Raw genomic sequence first — 19,604 nt, 5'->3', positions numbered from 1 at the left:
ATAGAGACATTAATGAGTGGGTGAAGCAACCTGAGATAAGAGGCAAATTCCACTTTCAGTATTTGGCTAGATATTTATTCATCATTGCCCACAAAAAGGAAGCACCCATCCACACTTTCTTCTCACAGGTGGCACAGCTCTATCCTCCATTGGGTGACTAGGATTGTCAGCCACGTGTAGTACTTCCACTCAACTCTTCAAGTAAGGAGGAAACTGACGATGAGTAGAATGTGATATAGCATTAGATAATTAAATGTTGATTTTGTAGATTTTAAGATTTTAGTACATCAATGTAATATACGTTTTTCTTGGGGAAATCCATAACAGAAACCTTACTAAAAGCAAATACAATACTGAACAGAGTTGTGACAATAGGTTTCAGATGCCATGTTGTCTGTCCAATCCCATCAATGTCAGTTTCACGATGGCATAGACATTGTGTACCAGGTGTTCTCCCACTCCAAGGGACATCACTACATATTTTTAAAACAGACTAAGGAGCTAAGCTTCATGCTTTTCTTAAGTTATGAAACTCCTCTACACCCCATAGTCAGATTGGATGCCAAAACTGGCTGTCAACATCCCTGATGATGACAGCTGTAATGACTTTTAGAATTACAGGTACCACATTACTAAATGCAGATTAGGTTAGATAAATTGATCGTACTTTAATTTCTTTGACCTCATCTATAAAAAATAAATAAAAAATAAGGTCTCAAGTAGTCACCAAGGCTCCATTATTATATCAGCAACTTTTCTGTTATTGATTTCCACCAAGAAAAATGTATATTACATTGATGTATTATACATATACTAATGGCTTTTTTCCCCTTACAAGGGAGGTAGTCAATGTCAAAGGCATAAATCCACCCCCACCCATTTCATCCTCACATACTCCACTCCCATTCACCACCCTTCCCTCCCTCTTTTCTTGGTTTCTCCTGGATGACTGGTCATCTCACCCACTGCCCTGGGTCAGAAGCAGTGTAGCAAGACAGCACATCCACAGCAAGGCTGCTTCATTTAATCAGTGACCCCCCTCTCTGTCCCCTCATGTATAAAAAGAGAAGATGGGAAGAAATCCCTTTGGGCTGTATTAGAATATATATTCGGACAATTTATAGTTTCACCCAACCATAGAATTTGATATGTGGCTTATGAGTTTCTGGTGAGAAATGTTGTGATATGAACAATGGTGTACGTAATTTCCGTCGCAAATGCGTACTATTGAAGTGATTAAGTATTGAAATTATGCACTCATGCGTACATCTCCCGCATGCATAAGTGTGGGAAATCGGGGTTTTTGGGTGGGGAAAACTAATAAATGGATTAATGCACATTGCAAAACAGGTATAAAATGAACAAAAACACTTGACCCCTTCCATACGGTGCCGCACACGTAGGCGTCATGGACTTAGATCTCGGTGGCAGCAGCCAATGCCAGCCGTACGACGTGTCGTAATAATACTCGCATCATAAAATATAGTCACCGCTTATATCGATCGTTCTCTCTTCACCCGTGAATTTTGATAACCATAGAAAATGCGATTACAAAAGAATTAGAAAGAATGTCATTATGGAGGGGCGACTACAATAAATATAATCAAGACGCCGATATGGCAGCCTCGCGAATACACTCGCTCCCCATGACGCCTACGTGTGCGGCACCGTATGGAAGGGGTTAAAAAAGAAAAACAACATAAAAAACACATTTTAGGGCCGGGGTCCCGCCTAACACGAGCGGCCTTGATCGTTTTTCCCAACGATTCGAAAAATGTCTTGCTAGATCAGGTACATTTAGTGAAGTCCACTCCAGCCGTGCAAGACTTCCTAACCGTAAACTAACGTTGCCTCCATTAGGTGAGGTTAATTTACGGTTACCAACTCTTGCGCGAGCGGCTTCCCTAAATCTAGTGGTTATAGTCACAAATACTTTCAATCTTTAGTAAACAATCATGGCACCGCGCGCGGTACTCGCCTATTTTTTTTTTTTTTTTTTCCCTTAGTCTTCTTCATTTTATACCTGTTTTGCAATGCACATTACTGCATTTATTAGTCTTCCCCACCCAAAAACTCCAATTTCCCACATGTGCCCTCACATTGTTCTGGAGATGTACGCATAAGTGCATGACTTCGATACTTAATTACTTCAAAAGTACGTATTTGCGACGGAAATTATGTACACCATCGTTCATATCACAACATTTCTCAACAGAAACACATAAGCCACATATCAAATTCTATGGTTGGGTGAAACTATAAATTGACCAATTATTCACACACTCCTGCACCCCCCATCCCCCACCCACTTCCTTCCATGCATCACAGAATCATCCATATACAACCATTCTCCACTCGCTCCTATCTTCTGTCTCCTCCCTTCCTTCCTCAACAGACTTTCCCCTTTTTCCCAATGCCCCATTTACTGCATCCATCCATCTAATCCTTGGTCACCCCTTCATATTCTCTCCCTCCACCTCTGCCTTGCACACCTCTTTTATGAATCTTTCTGTACTCATTCTTTCCATGTGTCCAAACCATCCCAATACTCTTTCATTAACCCTATCTCCTAACTCCCTTTCCACCCCTGCTCACCTCCTCACTTCCTTGCTTCTCACTATCCAGCCTAGTAACCCCTACCATACTTCCCATGCACCTCATCTCAAAAACATTTAAACTCTTCCTCTCTTATGTTCCATGTTTCTGCCCCATACAGTACTATTAGCACAATTATTCCATACAGTCTCCTATTAGCATCCATTCCCAAAAGTCTATTTCTTATGTATTATAATTTACAAAATGAATATTCAATTTTCTATTGCTATATTGCGTATGTGCTCTTCTAAAAATTTGCCCCTTTTTTGTGGGAAGCTTCTTTATGATTACCATGTTAGATTAGGTTAGGTGTGGATGTGCTATTAAAAATGAATATTTAAAAATTACTACTGATGTTACTATTTATTTGTGGTACATATTTATGGTGTTCAAAATACACAGAATAGTAAGATCTATCCAATAATATAGATAAAAGTTGCATCTGTAAGACTGGCAAACAACTTTATATTTACCATTTATTATTTCATTTATTCTATTTATTTGTCAAACTGGTTCGAGGTAAAGCAGCCATACTCTGAATTTTTATGGCCAGGAGTATGGGACACTTTTGTGTATGAGCAAACTGATTACACTTCTGCATATGATCAAAAAGAGTTCCACTTCTGCAGCTCTGCCCACCTCAAGTTAGAAATTTAAAATAGCTGAAGCTGATGAGCTGCTTCAGGTGAAATTTTAAGTAATTCCAAATTAATTTTGTTTGAAGAGTTGCAAAATGCAGTTCAAACCTATGAACAAGAGCATTATAGTAAGCTGTATGGTAGGTAAGGTTATGTTAGGTTAGGTAAGATAAGGTTAGGTAAAGTTAGATTAATAGGTTTGGTTAGGGAGGTTAGATTAGGTTAATAATAGTGAATGTAGCACAATTGATACAATGCTGAATTTGGGAGTGATGTAAGCAGTGACATTGCATTTACGCATGCTCAGAACATCGCCATACTCCTAGCCATGAAAATTGAGAGTAAGGCTGCTGTACCTATGTCTTGCTTGTTTATTTATACAATTTATTACCTTATTAGCCCCACTCCAGAGCTGTTCGTTCTTAAAGTGAATATTTTCACTGCTTGGTAACTATAGCAAAACATGCTTATCGTCAATCAATCAGTACTGTATGTCCATTGTCCCAGGTATCCTTTGTTGGGAGTTGGTCAGTTCAAGCGAGCACTGGTTGAAATGGATGTCAATTTAAGCAAGCATCAGTTCAAGTGAACAGTTATGTTATGTTATATTATTCAACACACCGGCTTATATCCTAATTGCACATATATTAGATTATCATCCCCTGTTTCAACATACACTTACTCCACAATCCAAAAATGGTGACATTATTGTACATGCTGAGTTGGTAGCTGATGCCCACTCAAGCCAATCCTGCTTAAACTGACGCCACTTGCTCAGAATGACTAGCACATGGCTCGTAAGTAATTGGTAACAGGATTGGTTTGATCCACATTACACAGAAGGAAGTGATGTGTTGTCATCTGAATAGGGTGAGAGCAAGGCAGTGTGGGATGAGATCTTGTGTGTCTGGTAATTGCATGTAGTGTAGTTTGAGTCTGGCCAGACTAATTGGCTTGACTAATTCTGTATTGGTGTTGCTTCAAGAGTGGGTGGTGGCCTAAACACTGGATAAAATTCAGAAGTGTACATACCTCATATGATTTTTCTTTGTCTGTCATATTTCAAGTAAACCAGTACTGTACATCTTTTAATTAACGTAAATACTCCTTAGATTTGAATTTGTCTCTTGGTCAGGAAGAACTATGTCCCCGATAGATCTTTTTCATAACTTTTCTGAGCTCAAACCACAAGATTATCTCATACTAGAACCTGATTGGTTGGTAGCAGATGATGTAATTTTGTTGCGTGGAAATACTTCTTTTGGGTGAACCTATTGCAACTAGCCCATGACATTGTGCAACACAGTGATTTCCAAGCCATCCCCCCCCCCAAGACTCATGTCATATGCAAAGAAATAATCACTGAAGCATCTTAATCAATTTCAGTATGCCTAAACAGCCAAAATTGTCAAAAACAAACCCTATTGAACACAAAAGGACCTATGGAAAATAACCCACAAATGTGGAATCTACAGGGGATGTCAGGGGTCAGGTATAATTGGTTCATCCAAAAGGAGAACTGGTTTGGGTAGGTAAAGTTAGAGCAGGTTAGGTTTAGTTTGGGTAGAGGGGAAAAAAATATTGTTTTCTTGGTGACTGGAGTAATTTGTTTGTAGTGTAAATAATTTTGCTCATTCCCCTCACTCCCATGAGCATGAACAGATAATTTCAAATAGAAAAGAATATTGGATTCTTTTAGGTCAGCAAGAAAACCATTGGAGAAAATATGTTTTAAAACAAAATCATGTGTATACACACATTTTTATCAATGCAGTTGTACTAATATGATTTTTGCTTGTTGGGGCCATGAAGGTGACAGAACAACTTGCAGCAATGCTGCTGTTGAAGAAGAATCAGAGGCCTGAAGGATGACCCTGAAATTCAGTGAGGATCCAGATATCTTTAGGATGTAAAACTATTCCCCCCCCCACCCACATACATACATAGATACATACATACATACATTGGAAATCAAGGATATAGACTAGGTTGGAAGTACAGTACTACCTCTTATTAACGGACGTTAATTAGCTGTGTTTGCAATGTTTTTGCTGTGTTTGTGGTGTTTTTGGGGCTGTTGTTTAGTGCTGTGCAATCACTATGCCACCCAAAAACCACTCCAAATCAATGGATTATTCACATCAACGGACACTGTTACCCCCTTTTAGTCCGTTAATGAGTGGTAGTACTGTACATGAATTTGAGGTTAGGTATGATAAATTTGAGAGTAGGAGACAGGACCCCATGAGTATTGCTTCTGTCCTACACACTACAATTAGTTAAACATACACACACATCATAGAAAATTGTAAAGATCAACCTAAGCTATTCTATAGATATGTGAACGGTAAACTTAAAAGTAAATAGGAAATGGTGAAACTACATCATGGAAAAGAATACACAGAAGGTTTAGAAATGGCTGAAGTCATGAACAATCACTTCAAGTCAGTTTTCACTAGAGAAAAAGTACAGCATTGGGATGAAGGGAATAAAGAGTGATCTCCCAATAAAAATAACACAAAAAGAAATGATGGATCAATTAATGAACCTTGGTGTCAGGAAATCACACTGCCCAGACAGAATAGTAAATTGGATACTAAAAGAATGTAAAGAAGAATTAATAGACAAAATATATAACATAATAAGTTGCTCATTCAAAGTAGGAAAAATATGAAATGACTGGGAAAATGTCATTATTGTCCTAATATATAAAGGGGGAAACAAAGAAGATCCAACAAATTACAGACCAATATCCCTTACAAGCACTGTGGCCAAAATTTGTGAAAAGGTTATTAAGAATAGATGGATAAAACACCTCGAAGAAAACAGTGATCAGTGGAGTACTGCAAGGATCTGTATTGGCTCCAATAATGTTTGCTATTTATGTGAATGACATGGATGATGATGTGAAATGTTACATGAGCTTCTTTGCAGACAGCACCAAACTATTAACCACTTCAGTACGGGACTTAAATCTCGCGGGCAGCAGCCAATGCCAGCCGTATGACGTAACGAAATAATATTCGCATCATAAAATATAGTCGCCGCTTATATCGATCGTTCTCTCTTTCACCCGCGAATTTTGAAAACCACAGAGAATGGGATTCAGGGCGCATTTGGGAGAATGTAAAAACACAGGGGGCGACTACAATAAATATAATCAAGACGCCGATATGGCAGCGTCGCGAATCCACTTGCTCCTCATGACGCCTACGTGTGCGGCACCGTATGGAAGGGGTTAAGGAAAGTAAAAACTGAAAAGTATTGCGAATCACTGCAGGAAGACCTGAATAATGTATGGAACTGGAGTCAGAAATGGGAAGTGGACTTCAGTATTAACAAGTGTAGCATAATGGAGTTTGGAAAAAGCAAAAATAGAATATCAGGACAATATAAAATTGGAACCAAGGAGGTAAAGAAGGAGAGATCCGAAAAAGATTTGGGTGTAATTATCTCAAATGACTTGTCCTATGATAAACAGATAAACAAAATTGTCGGAGAATCCTACAACTTGCTAAGATCAATAAAAGTGGCATTTACATATTTGGATGAAAAAATTATTTAAAAAATTTTGGTCACACTGATAAGGCCTAGATTAGAATATGCGGCGACATTGTGGTCACCCAGTACCAAAAAGAATATAAAGAAAATAGAAAGAATCCAGAGAGCAGCCACAAAAATGGCACCTGCACTTGCAAACTTGTCATATGAGGAGAGATTGGCTAAACTGGAGTTACTGACTCTGGAGCAAAGAAGAGAGAGAGGTGACCTACTGACCATCTACAGAATCATGAAGGGCACAGAAATACTCGATAGAGAGGACTTGTTAAACTGGGACAAGAGAAACACAAGAGGACATGGAAAGAAATAAAAAAACATAGCTACAGAAGAGATCTGAAGAAAAACAGTTTTCCACATAGAGTGGTGGACACTTGGAACAAACTGGACAAAAAAAAGTGTGCACAAAAACCATTCATGAGTTTAAGATCAAACTAGACACTGCGAGATACAAAGGCAGGAGACCACGGGCGTAGCTCCCCTTCCCGCAAAATACAACTAGGTAAATATAAATCAGAGACAATTTGGATTCAGACAGGGAAGACCATGTACCACAAATTTAATCTGTTTCTACTCAAGACTAATAGATATAATACAAGAAAGGGATGAATGGACTGATTGTGCTTTCTTAGACTAACAAAAGCCCTTCAACAAAGTCCCATATAAAAAATTATTTAAAAAAATGGAAAACATAGGAAGGATACAAGGTAAATTACTAAACTAATTGGAGGATTTTTTTGCATGGAAGGAAAATGATAGTAGTGCTCAGAGAAGTTCAGCTTGGGAGGAGGTGATTAGTGGAGTTCCATAGGGATCAGTATTGGCTCCAGTAATGTTTGCTATTTATGTGAATGCCATGAGATTCTTTGCAGACGACACCAAATTGCTGAGGAAAGTGAATACTGAAACAGATTGTGAATCACTGCAGAGAGACCTGAACAAGATTTGGAAATGGAGTCAGAAGTGGGAAGTAGACTTCAACATCAAGAAATGTAGCATAATGGAATTCGGAAAAAGTAAAGAAAAAAAAAAGTATATCAGTACAATATAAAATTGGAACAAAGGAAATAAAGAAAGTGGGATCTGAAAAAGACCTGGGAGTAATCATCACAAATGATATGTCCCCTGATAAATAGATAAAGAAAATTGTTGGAGAATCCTACAACTTGCTAAGATCAAAGGTGGCCTTTACCTATTTGGATGAAGAAATTATTAAAAAATATTAGTCACATTAATAAGGCAGAATGCAATGACACTATGGTCACTCAGTACCAAAAAAAATATAAAGAAAATTGAAAGAATCCAGAGAGCAACCATGAAGATGGCCCCAGCACTTTCAAACCTGTATGAGGAGAGATTGTCAAAACTGAATTTACCAACTCTGGAACAAAGAAGAGAAAGTGGTGACCTGCTGACCATATACAGAATCATGAAAGGCATGGAAGTCCTTGATAGATAGGACTTACTAAATTGGGATAAGAGAAATACAAAGGGACATGAAAAGAAACTCAAAAAGGACAGCTATAGAAGAGACCCCAAAAAATGTTTTCTACACAGAGTGGTGGATGTCTGGAATAAACTGGATGAAACAATAGTGTGTGCAAGAATTATACACAAATTTAAGAGCAAACTAGACACTGAGATACAAAGACAGGACACCATAAGCATAACTCCCCTTCCCATAAGATATAACAAGGTAAATACATTGAAGCCAAAATCCTTTCCATAGAACAGCATGTGAAGATGATAGGCACACAATTCTATGCAAAAACTCTCAATCCCACTCATCCAACTCATTACATAACATAAGTTTCATTCCACCAATTGACTAATGATAAATATACCAGCAGTATACAACCCAGTCATCTACAGCAACAAACCACCAGCCCCATGCAATGCAACCATACAAAAACATGTATATATTCAATCACAAAACAAGCACTTCAAGACCAACCACCAAATTACTTACTCCACATAATTCTCCCAGACATCAGTGCTAGTATTCTATGCAAGTGACCTCAGTTCTACTTACCCATCTCATTATAATTCACAGGAACATCCAATTGAAGGCAACAAAAAACACCAGGATATTACTCATTTATAACAATCACCTGCACCGTATAATACATCCACATAAAAACATTTTTACTCTCTGATTGCAAAACATGCACTTCAGGACTGACCACCAAAGTCCTTATTCCAATACCATGTCTCCCTAGACATCAGTCCCACAGAAAAATCCCTCCCAAGAGAAGCAAGAGCCACACTAGTGTGACTGCTGAGGTCATCAGTGCCCACAGTAGGCCTGGCCCTGATGCAATCATCACACAGGAGACAGAAAACCTCATTTAACCCTGCTACACCCTTGCCCTACCCAGACAACAACACAGCTTTTCTTCCTTGAGCCAATGTGGTGGTTGTACCCAGTCACCTTGGAACCTCGATTCTCCTGCAAGAGTGATCGTGGTGAACAGATTAATTAACCATATCACTTTTCTAATATTTTCAATTGTATTTCTTACTTTAGTGAATATGATGATGATGACTTGAAATACTGTAAGGTAATGTTATGTCCATATTTATCATTCTTTTTTTCATTTCAGATATTTTGGGCATTTTAAATCAACAAGCTGTTTCAGTTTGGAATTGGTAAGTTTCTAACATCTCTTTTTCTTAGATTTGGGATACAATGTAATTGCAGTATTTGAGGAAATAATTTAAATTAGGACATCTAGGAAATGAAAGATGTGTTTTTCTTTAAGTTTGCATTAGAGGACAGTTTATTTTCATTATCCCATTTTGCAATACAGTACTGTATTATTCCTCCTCCTCCTCTTCCTCCTCTCCCCCTCTTGAACCAGTTCTTGAACCAATATATGCATTAAGCTTATATCACCTCTGTTGGCAGCCTATTCCATTTTATGGTCATGTCTTGGTGAACAGATTAATTAACCATATCACTTTTCTAGCATTTTCATAATCCCCATCTTCAAATTTCTTGCCATAAATGAATTGCAGTCAATCAGTTGTTGTTTTTGTGCTCACTAGAAGCCCACAACAGCTGGCAGAAGTCCTGTGGCCTTTCCATAGATCTCTTTGTGAAGAAACCTTGTATTTGTGTGGGACTGTTTCTATGTAACCAGCTGAAAGTAGTCAGAGGGGAACAATCACCAGTTGTCAGCTCTCTTTATTTTTAAAAGTGGGGGGTTAATATAGACAAATTGATAATGAGATATTCTTAGCCCAGTCTGTAGACAGTGTTCGCCTCTCAAGACTGCAGTTCCAAATGGAAGTGAGAAAGTTGATGAGGGGGGGTGAAGATAGATGGCAGGAAGATGAATTTCTGAATCCTCACAGGACCACCCTCTGCAGGTTGTCACTTAATGCATTATTTATATTGAAATAATATTGTTTATGTCCTCTCATACCTCCATTGTTGTTTCCATTCCTTTAGTTAATGTCAGTCTTTGTAAACTTGCATTTTATTTCATGATGGTTCTGTAACCTTTCCAGTTATTCTACCCTTATTAGTCTGGTGGATAGCATGGTGCTACAGCATATTCAAACTAGGTCTGAGGTATTATGATGATACATTGTATTCCAGAGAATTCATTGCATCCATTCATGTGTAAAAAAAAAACTGCTAAAAATCATGAAAATACAGTGTACAATATTCTTGGAGAAAAAAAATCAGACACTAAAGCCTTAAGAATAGTAACAAGATGTACCAAACAATACCTATTGACCATTTACACATGGAAAGTACCCCAATGCAAGATCCCTTGAACACTCGCATCCATTACTCCTCATTACACAACCACAATGGCCATCAATGATGATAGTAAGAATTGTTATCTCAAGTTATCTCTCTGTCCCAGTTCAAAGACCAGGTGTGGAGAGTGAAACTTGAGATAAGAATTATAACATTTGATACTCAAATGACATTCAGCCCACATGTCAAGGACCTAACAACAAAAATCAACAAGAAAGCAAACCTTCTGAAAACCATCTCTATCACTGACTGTGGACAATAAAAAGAAACTGATAACCATCTATAAACAATTCAGTAGAACTGCCTCAGGATACACCTCTACAGTATGGTTTCCAGCAATCACCAAATCAAACACAAACAACTTATAAACACTGCAGGAGGGAGCAATAAGAGGAATTACAGGATGCACCAAAACCACCCATATAGGACACATACATACAGAAAGCAAAATCCTCCCCAAAGAACATCACATGGAAATGACAGGAACATAATTCTAAACCAGAACCCTTGACAGCAACCCCCCTCTCACATTACCTCACACAAACAACACCAACAGAATGCAACAAAAAAAATACACCAGCAGCATACTACTGAAACATCTACCACAACCTTCCCCCCTCCCAAACCACACAAAACATCCACACAGAACACATTCACACCCAGAAACTAAACAAACCCTTTAAGAAAGACCACCTAACTCAGTACTCTAATATCAGCCCACAGAGAAAACCCTCGCATCCCAGACAAGAGCCACACTAGCACGCCTGCACTCAGGTCATCTGTCATTGAAACAGTACCAACACAGAATAGGCCTGGCCACAGACTCCAACTCAATGGTTGGCAAACTGTGGCTCTTTCAGGGCATTTGTGTGGCTCCAGAAGCTTCTTAAATAATTGTTCCATCAAAACAAAGACATCATATAGGCTACTGTAAATTTGTAAAACATTCCAGGGAAAATTATATATTTTTATTCATCTTCATTTTGGGAATATAAGTGAATTAAACACTGTAACTATAATTACAGGTGTTTTAAAGTAGGATATACAGGTAGTCATCGACTTACGACTGATCGACTTTATGACCACGATGGTGCAATAATATCTAACAGTTAATAGAGTAATAGAATTGCAATGTTATGCCTGGCAGTGCAGTACATTACTCCGCACGCTGCGAGACGCGAGTACAATAGTTTTCGCAGGCTGCCGGCAGCGGCAGCATCCCAGCCAGCTAAATATTCTTTAATTTTGTTTGTTTGAAGTAAAATGTTTCCCTAATTTTGCATTGCATATTGTATTTTTGTATGTTTTGCAATTGATAGAATATAAAAAAAAATTTATGCCTAGGCTAGTTTGTTGTCGATAACAATATGTTCGGTACAGTACTTAAATGAAAAGAATGTGTTGTTGAAATAAAAAAAATCCTAATTTTGCCTTACATTTTGTATTTTTATGTTTTGCAATTAATAAAATGTAACAGTATTTTTTTATGCTTAGTCTGTTGTCGATGACAAAATGTTCGGCACAGCATTTTGTATTTTTAATTTATGTTTTGCGATTAATAAAATGTAACAGTAAACTTTGTTTATGCATAGTCTGTTATCGATAACAATATTTTCGGTACAGTATGTAAACGAAAAGAATGTGTTTCGAAATATTTTTTTCCTAATTTTGCTTTACAATGATTTTAATGTAACCAACAAAAAAGGATTTGTAGGTAAAAGATGACAGGACTTTAAACAGTATGCATAGGCCTAGGCTACGTTTCCTAACGAAAATGATAAAAAGTTAATGAATATTAAACAACATAGCTCAAAGATAATAAGATTTTATTCAGTATGCATACGTTTCCTAAAGAAAGTCTGATGGTAAAATAATACAAAGGTTAACAAATACAGTATTAAATATCATAGGTCAAAGATGGTAGGATTTTATTCAATATGCTTAGGCCTAGGCTACGTTTCCCAAAGAAAATCAGATGAAATTATAAAAAGGTTAAAAATACTATACAACATAGTTCAAAGATGCTAAGATTATTTCAGTATGCTAAATATACAATATATATATATATATATATATATATATATATATATATATATATATATAATGGGTAATATATATATATATATATATATATATATATATATATATATATATATATATATATATATAATATATATAGACCGACTTGCGTCCAGATTGACTTACGACCTGTCTGTCGGAACCGAATTCTGTCGTAAGTTGACGACTACCTGTATTCTAATACTACTGATGAGATGGATGGATGGAGTTAAAGGGGCATTGGGGAAGAGAGGAATGTCTGTTGAGGAAAAAAGGGAGAAGACAGAAGATAGGGGTGAGTGGAGAATGGTTGTGTATGGATGATGCTGTGATGCATGGAAGGGAGTGGATGGGGGATTGGTGGGTGAGGTAGTAAGTGTGAATGATATAGATGCAGCTTAAAGAGATTTCTCCCCATCTTCTCTTTTTCTACATGTGGGGTGTGTCTGATTAAATGAAGCAGCCTTGCTCTGGATGTGCTGTGTCTTGCTACATTGCTTCTGACCCAGGGTAGTGGGTGAGATGCAGGGATGACCCGTCATCCAGGAGGAGCCAAGAGAAGAGGGAAGGAGGGGGTGAATGGGAGTGGAGTATGTGGGGATAGAATGGATGGGTGGGAGTGGATTTTATGCATTTGTTTTTTGTCTGCATCCCTTGTCAGGGGGTAAAAGCTGTTGGTATTATATATGTATGTATGTATATATATTATTGAAGTCTATAGATTTTGGTTTGTGAGACAGTTTTTTGTATTGTGGCTCTGACAGCACAACATTTTCGTTAAACCTAACAAATGGCTCTTTAGCTATAAGGGTTGCTGACCACAGCTCTGATTGCTCTAGATGCAACCATCACACAAAAGACACAGAACACTTCATACTACAATGCCCCTCATTATCCTCAGACAGCAATACAATATGTCTTCTCCAAGTGAATTATGGTCCTGCACGGGGGCTGTTGTCAGTTTTCTGGTGGCCAAGGGTCTTTTGCAAGAAAGACCAGAGGCAATGGATTGATTGATCAAGTTTCCTTGACTAGAAACCTCCAGTATCATAGTAGTCAGCAATAGTCCTCAACCCCTCTCATAGATCTGTTTGGGAACAAATGTTAGACTTATACTGTGGGTCTGTTTCTTTGTTACAAAATTGTATGAAGAGGAGGGGAGAAGTCACTGGTGAAAAAATAGAGGAAAAATAGTTAAAAGTGAGAACGATCTTTGGGTCTAGTTCAGGAACTGAGTGTCAAACTGTTGGTGTTGCACTTCTAGATAGAAGTGAGGATATTAGTGGGTCATGATTCTGATGTCTGTTATGCAGGACCATCATATACAATATCCATTGTTGGTCACACAGCCTGCATTGTTGAACAAGTCATGCTCTTCTGTAGTATACTTTTCAGGTGTTCAGTTACCTACTCTCATTTTCACTGCCACACCAACACAACACAACATGTTTAGAGCTTTACATTTGTAAAGAACTTCAACTCCATATGTCATATCTTACTTGTATAGCTGATTTCACACTATCATTACTCATTATTTTGAAAAATTAGTACAGACATCAAGAAGTTGGATTTTTTTTTTTTTTTTTTTTCATAAACTGTACTTGTACATTGTGGAATAGGTTGCCACACATAATTAAGGAAAGCAATAATGCTGTTTTTTTTTTTAATCAAAGTAAAAACTGATTTTCTTGTCTCATATAAATTACCTTGTATTTGATACTTAATGTTCCACTGTAAAATTTATTGATTAATATTTCATCATTATTAATGTAGCCCCAAGGTGCTGAGATGGGAGGAATGGGTGAGGCCTAGGTGATAAATGCAATATGAAGTTTTTGTAGTGGGAGTGGGAGTGAGATGTTTGAGAGTTGTGCATGGAGTTACAAAATATGACTGAGGGATGGATGGCTTTAGAAAAAAGATTAACACAGGTCAACCTGAAAAGGTTTAGTAATGTTATGAGAATGGATGGGAGCAAATGTTGTCACAGGATACATGGACTGGTAACACTAAAAGTAGGAGCACTGAGTGGACCGAGGAAAAGTTGGGTGAGCTTGTGCTCAGTGTGACAAAGAAGCAAAAAATGTGCTTGGATGTCTGGGTTGGAAAAACAATATATAGAAATTAATGACCTGTTACATGACAGGTATACTTAGTCTGGGATAGAAACATGATGCATAGTAGTAGGAAGAAAAAAATTAAGTGTGGTGTGAGTGGAATGAATGAGGATTTACCTCTTCCATACCTACCTCTCAGTGAAACAAGACATTTCAAAGTATTTTTGTGTATTTTTTCTTTATATATTTTGAGATCAGTTGAGCTCAGTGGTCAGAGAGCACAAATTGGCCCTTTTTTTCAAAACTAGTACCAGATTAGATAAAAAAGCATTGCTGACCATTCCCATGAAATATTTTTGCAGTTAAACTTGAATTTAGGCAACAAAAATGCTATTTTAAACTTGAAAAAATCTTAGAGTATCATCTGGAATCTTTGGAAGTGTGACATATGCATAATAAAACATCACTATTCACATGCCATTGTTCGCCATTGTAAAACATTGAATGTATTGAAAAGCTGTGAGACAGGTGAATAAATTATGGTCTAAATTCTCTTACAGCTATTCAGTAGATTCAGCATTTAACAATGGCATGTGAAGAGAGATATTTAACTACGCATATGTCACACTTCTGAAAGTTCTGGACAATACTCAAAGCATTTTCAAGGTGAAAAATAGCATTTTTGTTGCCTAAATTCAAGATTAACAGCAAAAATATTTTGTGGGAATGGTTGACAATGCTTATCTGGCTGGAGTTTTGAAAAAAGTGTCAATTTGTGCACTGACTTTTGAGCTAATGATGTGTATTTTTGGATTAGCATGAATTTTACCCTTTCAAAAAATATGCATATAATAGTTGACCCCAAAAATTTGGCCAAATGAAAGTATAAAAATCAAACTTCTGCCCAGATATATATGGTATGTATATGAGGTAAGTGCACTTAGTTTGATACTATTTATTTCCTTTTGCTGGCAAGTGTGAACATCTTTAGAAGAATCTGTTGGGGTTGGCAAAGTGCTGGATATATTCCATTCAAAGCTGCATGTTGTCATGGCTTCTACACTCTCACAAGTTCTCAGTAAGTTGGTTTATAAATTCAAGCTTACACTCCCTAACTTTATTTTGATTGTATTGCTGTTGTGCTTACCAAAATTTTTTGTATTTTAACTGTAGTTTTATGTTAAATTTATTTTTTCTTAAGTGAAGAGCATGAGTCACTGAATAAACTGTCATTATTGATATTAACCCTTTCAGGGTCACCTGTGGGCAATATATATATTATACAGAAAATAATGATGAAATCATAAGAAATATGATATACAAAGATATGAGGGTTTGGCGAGTCAAAGCATAGTTTTCGCCAAGACTATGTGAGAGCAAAATGTGGAAGAGGGTTCCCATGTCCCCTAGTTCCGTTCCATTTAGTTGCATTTTACAACATGCTGGGAAATATAATGGTAATATTCTTGTTCCCCTCATCAAGATACTATGGAATAGTGAAGAATGGTGGTAAAGGGAAGATATAAGGAGGGTAGTAATAAGGAGAGAATGAAATTTAAGTGATCAGCATTCCTCTTTTAATGGAAAATTGTCTAGAATCATACATAAGTGCCACATGACAGATCTGTTTGGGTATCACTAAAGTCCTTAAAGAATTAACCACATAAAACCTAAATAGTCATTATTTCATGACATAAGAACATAAGAAGGAAGGAAATTGCAAGACCGACACTATGAGTAGGTATTTCAATGTCCATTACCACTTATCCTCATCCAATAAGTTGTCTAACCTTTTCTCAAAACAACTGATAGTTTCAGCACTCATTACATAGTTACAAAGTTTATTCCATTCATTGACCACTCTGTTACTAAACTAGATCTTGCCTATTTCCTTAAATCTAAATTTGTCCAATTTAAATCCACTACTGCAAGTCCTGCCCCATTGTCTCAATATGATGACCTTATCTGCATCCTCTTGTTAAAGCCCTTGATCAACTTGAATGCCTATTAGATTACCCCCACACACTGTGTTTTTCCCTGAGAGTGTAAATTAAGGTTTCTAAACCTGTCCTCATACGAGGGTCATTCAAAAATTTCTGAGCCCCCCTTCACAAAATTTTAATCAGAAGATCTATTACAAAAAAATTATTTGTCACCTTCAATACATTCTCCATTCTTGATTATGACGGCTTCCCAGCGCTGAGGAAGTTTGGGAACACCATTTCCCAGGCCTTCACGTTGGATGGTCTTCAGGCGGTTGGAAACGGCGATGTTTATCTCATCTTCGTCCTGAAATCGTTGACCACGCAGCGGCTCTTTGAGGGTTGCAAACAGGTAGAAATCACATGGAGAGAGGTCTGGGTCTCATCCCCGGTTACTATTCTGTCCAAGAAAGCATCTCCTTCCCTCCTGAACCGTCGAAGATGCGCACGAGCCAGTGTGATGCGGCAGGCCCTCTGCTCGTCGGTGAGGAGGTGTGGAACCCACCGCGCACACTTCTTCCGCTTCTGCAGTTTGTTGTGGAGGATATCCCAAACGTTTCCTTCAGATATCCCAACCTCCAAGCTGATCTCCTGAACTGTCAGACGCCGATCTTCTGCTAACAGCTCCTGCACCAGCGCCACATTGTCGTCTGTGGTCGCTGTTCTTGGTCGTCCACTTCTGGGGGCATCCGAGACTTCTGCTTCTCCTTCACGAAACTTCACCGCCCAACGCTTCACAGTGGAAAGGCCAGGTGCAGATTCTTCACCAAGAACTTGGGCAAGTTCTGCGTGGATGGCAGAAGCAGATTTGCCCAGAAGAACCGAAAATTTGATGATCGTTCGCACTTCTTCCTTTGAGAAGCTCATATTTCCGAAATGGAACAAAGTGTGTTGATCAAGGTCGTCTTTATACTAGTAAATGATGAGTATATTTAACAAAATTCAGCTCAATGTTACATTACACATATACAATCAGGACCTAGAAGTTTGATCACGTTTTGTTTACTGTGACAAATTTTATGAAGGGGGGCTCAGAACTTTTTTGAATGACCCTCGTAACTTTCTGAGCCCATGTATCATTGTGGTCATTGTCGTCTGTATAATTCTAGTGAATTGATATCCATTCTATAGGATGGAGACCAAAACCATACCACATAGTCAAGGATGAATCTAATGTCAGATAGAGTTTAATAACTACCTCTGCACTTTTCCTTGTAACAGTCCTAGAAATGAAACCTAATGCTCTGTTAACTCTATTCCAGATGCTAATGCACTGTTTCCTGGATTTAAGGTCAGGACTCGCTAAAACCTCCAAATGTCACTCACACTCAGTTTTCTCTAAAAAGATATTATCTAAGGCATATCTGACCATGTAAACAATTTGTTATGATCTTCCTGCTGATCTAAGTTGGCATCCTATTTTAGTGTCATCTGCAAACTTACTAACATCACTACCAATCCCATTGTCCAAGTCATTTATATACATAATGAACAATAAGGGACCCAAAAATGAGTCCTGAGTAACTCCACCAGTAATGCATCCCCATTTGGATTTTACACTATTTATGATCCACTGTTTTCTGTCATTGATCTCTGCTCTTATTAATTCAAACACTTTACCTCCCATGCCATGGGCTTTGACATTTTTTAGAAGTCTGGTGGGGCACCTTGTCGAACGATTTGCTCCACTTTTATATATAGCTCCCCATAGTAAGGGACAAGAATACTGCCACTATTACCCTGTGTATAAAAAAAGTGACTGATACCAGTACCAAATAGTATCAGGGAACATTTGGAGAAACATAATCTGATTCATGACTCACTGTATGGGTTCACCAAGCATAGGTCATAATCTTTTGTGCTTTTACACCAATGTTTACAAGACAGCAGAAAACAGTAATAGTTATGATGTTATATATCTTGACTTTAGAAAAGCATTGGACAGTGTGCCCCACCTGAGATTACTAAATAGGATCAAGGCCTATGTATTAGAGCATGGATTAGTGACAGAAAGCAGTTTGTCACCCTTAATAGTGTAAAATCCAAATTGGGTAGTGTTAAGAGTGGAGTTCCCTAGGGCTCATTTTTGGGTCCCTTATTGTTCATTATATGACTTGGACAATGGGATTGATAGTGATGCTAATAAATTTGCAGATGACATTAAAATAGGACACCATGTTAGGCTAAGGGAAAATGCTGGGATACTGCTGGAAGATCTTAATAAATTGTTTGCATGGTCAAAGAAATGGTAAATAGAATTCAATATCTCAAAGTGCAGTGTGTTAAATGTAGGATTACCCAACCCATCTAACAGGTATAGCTCAGATAATGCCAATTTAAAGAAAACAGGATGTGAAAAGGACTTTGGAGTGGTAGTGAGTCTGGACCTTAAATCCAGGAAACAGTGCATTAATGCAAGGAATAGAGCTAACATGTCATTAGGATTTATTGCTAGGATGGTTACAAATGGAAGTACAGAGGTAACCATTAAACTATCTGGCAATTGACCTATCCTTAACTATGCAGTACAATTGTGGTCTCCATCCTAAAGAATGGATATTAATTCATTAGAATCAGTACAGAGGAGAATAACCAAAATGATACAAGGGCTTAGAAACTTATCAAAGACAGGTTTAGGCACCTTAATTTACACTCTAGAAAGACAAAGAGTATGGGATGGGTCTAATAGAGATATTCAAATGGGTCAAGGGCTTTAACAAAGATGTAGGCAAGGTCATCATATTAAGATGGCAGGACAGGACTCATAGTAATGGATTTAAATTGTACAAGTTCAAGATTGAAATAGGCAAGAACTGGATTATCATCTGAGTGGTTAACAAATAGAACAGACTTGGTAACCATGTAGTGAGTGCTAAAACAATTGATTGTTTTAAGATAATATTAGATAACTTGATGAATATGGATGACAGGTGGTGAGGGACAT

The 19,604-nt window shown here is 37.6% G+C and overlaps 1 protein-coding gene across 6 annotated transcripts in view; it reads left to right on the top strand.

Moving 5' to 3' along the window:
- LOC143019652 (guanylate kinase-like) overlaps positions 1-19,604 on the top strand; it is a 53,673-nt gene that overhangs the window by 1,131 nt on the left and 32,938 nt on the right. For 2 of the 6 annotated variants that reach the window (XR_012965842.1, XM_076175540.1), the window contains exons 2-4: positions 129-201; positions 9,395-9,440; positions 15,655-15,756. Coding sequence is in view for 3 of the 6 variants with exons in the window: in XM_076175540.1 (XP_076031655.1) it covers positions 15,729-15,756 (28 nt within the window). In the remaining 3 variants the exon portion in view is untranslated. Of the gene's footprint in view, positions 1-128; positions 202-5,045; positions 5,118-9,394; positions 9,441-15,654; positions 15,757-19,604 lie in introns of those variants that run through there. The other 4 variants (XM_076175542.1, XM_076175543.1, XM_076175541.1 and 1 more) reach the window with 4 other exon arrangements.

The sequence above is a fragment of the Oratosquilla oratoria genome, chromosome 37, assembly GCF_046742065.1.
Source record: "Oratosquilla oratoria isolate Oo_2021 chromosome 37, ASM4674206v1, whole genome shotgun sequence".
NCBI classification, from domain to species: Eukaryota; Metazoa; Arthropoda; class Malacostraca; order Stomatopoda; family Squillidae; genus Oratosquilla; species Oratosquilla oratoria.
This window is presented reverse-complemented; position numbering and strand designations above follow the sequence as displayed.